Source organism: Myotis lucifugus, unplaced genomic scaffold (genome assembly GCF_000147115.1).
Source record: "Myotis lucifugus unplaced genomic scaffold, Myoluc2.0 scaffold_18, whole genome shotgun sequence".
Classification (NCBI taxonomy): domain Eukaryota; kingdom Metazoa; phylum Chordata; class Mammalia; order Chiroptera; family Vespertilionidae; genus Myotis; species Myotis lucifugus.
The window spans coordinates 10,985,178-10,986,093 of NW_005871066.1; the positions used below are offsets into that span (position 1 = coordinate 10,985,178).

The 916-nt window shown below is 64.8% G+C and overlaps 1 protein-coding gene across 1 annotated transcript in view; it reads left to right on the forward strand.

Moving 5' to 3' along the window:
- The first annotated feature begins 305 nt into the window (after positions 1-305).
- Positions 306-916, forward strand: part of RELN (reelin) — a 419,315-nt gene continuing 418,704 nt past the window's right edge. The window contains 1 exon segment of the mRNA XM_006085409.3: positions 306-531. Within this exon segment, the coding sequence (XP_006085471.1) occupies positions 306-531 (226 nt within the window).

Below are 916 nucleotides of genomic sequence, written 5' to 3' on the forward strand. Positions count from 1 at the left end.
CTTTTAGAAGTGTGAGGGGGCGGGCGCTTTCCCCGGACTGGCGAGGGGGGTGCGCGGAGGCAGTGGCGCTGCAACTCGCCGTGGCTCGGGCGACGCGCTCTCTGCGCCCACAGATCCGGCCCCGCTCCAGCGCGGCCCAAAGAAACTTGGGAGCCGGGGTCTCCCCGCCGAACTTCCCTGCGGGGCTTCGCTGCCGAGCCCGCTCCGCTCCCCTCCGCCGCCTTCTCGCCTTCCCTCCGCGTGGCTCCTCCGTCCCGGCGTCTCCCAAACTGAATGAGCGAGCGGCGCCCGGAGCGCGCGGCGGCATGGAGCGCAGTGGCTGGGCCGCGCGGACTTGCCTCCTGGCGCTGCTGCTGGGGGCGACGCTGAGGGTGCGCGCGGCGGGCGGCTACTACCCCCGCTTCTCGCCCTTCTTTTTCCTGTGCACCCACCACGGGGAGCTGGAAGGGGATGGGGAGCAAGGCGAGGTGCTCATTTCCCTGCACATTGCGGGCAACCCCACCTACTACGTACCGGGACAAGAATACCATGGTAGGTACCAAGGCATCTCCGCGCTCGCCACCTGAGCCGGTGCGCCCGCGGCGCAGCGTTTTCTTCTCCTTTTCCCAAGGGGCCATTGAAACGAGAACCAACCCTCCCCTCAACCTTGCGTCCTGTGGAGGGACACGGAACAAAGTTAGTGAGAATCGACTCCGGGTTTACTAAGTCCCCTGCACACACATCACACTCCCCTCACGCACCCATCTCATCGCAATGGGCAGGTAGTGGTAAGAGATGCCTGAGAATTCTCGGGGTCGGGTCTTGCCCCGTTCACTCCTAGTTCATGCAGCTGACACTTTGAATGAACCCGCGCATCTTGTTTCCTCAACCCCAGTGCTTGGGTCCAGACCTTTGTCTTGCTCCCGGTTCCCCCTGA